General features: G+C 42.3%; 1 protein-coding gene across 1 annotated transcript in view; it reads left to right on the forward strand.

Annotated features, from left to right (window-relative positions):
* The window catches only part of TIMM44 (translocase of inner mitochondrial membrane 44), a 25,205-nt gene that overhangs the window by 16,176 nt on the left and 6,887 nt on the right, over positions 1 to 2,142 (forward strand). The window contains exon 7 of the mRNA XM_017838758.1: positions 940 to 990. Within this exon, the coding sequence (XP_017694247.1) occupies positions 940 to 990 (51 nt within the window). The remainder of the gene's footprint in view (positions 1 to 939; positions 991 to 2,142) is intronic.

The raw sequence follows: 2,142 nt of genomic DNA on the forward strand, positions 1-2,142 counted from the left end.
ATAAAAACTGATTTGAGGAATAAAAACTAAGGAATAAAAACTGATCTGGGGAATAAAAACTGATCTGGGGAATAAAAACTGATCTGAGGAATAAAAACTAAGGAATAAAAACTGATCTGGGGAATAAAAACTGATCTGGGGAATAAAAACTGATTTGGGGAATAAAAACTGATCTGGGGAATAAAAACTGATCTGAGGAATAAAAACTGATCCCAAGTGGGCTTTGTCCCTGACTTCCTGGGATGTGATGGCTCAGGGACAAGAGGGAGTTCTCTGGGAATCTGCTCTTCCTCTCAGTGCCAGGGAAAAGTTGGGAAAAACCTGCTCCTGACTCTTGGAGAAGGAATTTTTCCTGCCAGTTTACAATTTATAAAGCATTGGATTAAAAACCACCCTTCCCACCCTGAGCTAACTTGATTTTTGGTGTCTGCCAAAAACAGACCCAGCGGGTGTTTTGTCAGGAATTCCAGGGGTTTTGTCAGGAATTCCAGGGGTTTTGTCAGGAATTCCAGGGGGTTTGTCCAGAATTCCAGGGGTTTCTCAAAGGCAAACCTTTCCCAGGAGTTTCCAGTGGAATCTGGTCATTCCAGGCCCTGAATTTTTCAGAGCCTTGAAAACTTCCTGATCTGACTCTTGGTGTGTCCCTCCTGCTTCTCTTCGATCCCACCCCTCAGGATTCCCCAGGAATGGGAATTCTGGGGACTTTTTTGGAAATTTTAACGGGAAATTCAACAGGAAAGTTTACCAGGAAGGTTTAGGAGCTTCATCCTGGAAATTTATTGGATTTATTGGACTCAGTTCATGCGTGTTTTTTGAAGTCCTTATTCCTGCTCCTCTTTGAAACTCCTGTTTTCCTTGGATTTAGGGTGTTTTGCTGCTGGAATTGCTGCTTATTTCCACCCTGTGCTAAAATGTCCCTGTTTTATTCCCTCTTCCCAGGCTCTGATATCCGGGGAGCTGGAGATCCTCAAGGATTGGTGCTATGAGGCCGTGAGTGGAGCTCCTGGAAATGTCCTGGGAAGGGGGGGATTTTCCCTTGGAAATCGGTTTATTGGGCTTTTTTTTGGCTTGGGAGCTGGGCCTGGTTATCCTGAAGAAGAGGCTGAGAGGGGATTTATGTAAGAAATATAATAATATATTATATAATAATATAATAGTATATATAATATATATAATAATATAATATATTGTATTATTTGACTCCATGGAAGCAGAGCCTTGCCTGAAAATAGGGATTTGTTCTGGGCTTCACTCCTCCAAAATGATTGTGCTCCAAAATCCAAAATAATTCTGTTTAGAATCCAAAATAATTGGGCTGTAGAATCCTAAATAATTGGGATTTAGAATCCAAAATAATTGGGATGGAAATTCCAAAATAATTGGGATGTAGAATCCAAAATAATTGGGATGTAAAATCCAAAATAATTGTGTTTAAAATCCAAAATAATTGGGCTGTAGAATCCAAAATAATCGGATTTTAGGCCCCAAAATAATTGGATTTTAGGCCCCAAAATAATTGTGTTTTAGGCCCCAAAATAATTGGATTTTAGCCCCAAAATAATTGGATTTTAGGCCTCAAAATATTCCTGCTGTCTGGTTGACCACTGGAATTTCTCGGAGCGAGTCTCCTCCGTGTCCCCACCACCAGAGGGCTGGAAGAGGCAGGATTTTGGAAGGATTCCCCTGGGAAAAGCAGCGGATTCCTTGTGCTTCCCGAGCCCAAAAATCAAACATTTCGGAGCCTTGTAATTAGAAATTAAAGCTCTTAAGTCCAGAATCAGCAGGAAAATAAGAAAGGGGAGGATAATGGGAGAATATTCCCGATATTTGAAGGTAAAGCCTCTTAAGGGAGTCATCCCACAAGATGAGTTTGGGATCATTAAAGTGTTGGAATAAAACCGGCAGCACAAAATCCATGGGGGGGGTTTATCCCAAATCCCACTGGTGGAAGGGATAATCCCACTCTGGGAGGGAAAAATCTCAGTGCTGGAAGGGAGAATCCCACTGCTGGAAGGGAAAAATCCCACTGCTGGGAGGCAGAATCCCACTCTGGAAGGGAGAACTCCTGGAATCATGTGCTCAAGCCGGGATGCTTTGGGATTTGCTGCCCTTGGAATTCCCTCTCCGTGGCTCCAATCCTGG

This window comes from Lepidothrix coronata, unplaced genomic scaffold (assembly GCF_001604755.1).
Source record: "Lepidothrix coronata isolate B3197 unplaced genomic scaffold, Lepidothrix_coronata-1.0 Scaffold356, whole genome shotgun sequence".
NCBI lineage: Eukaryota > Metazoa > Chordata > Aves > Passeriformes > Pipridae > Lepidothrix > Lepidothrix coronata.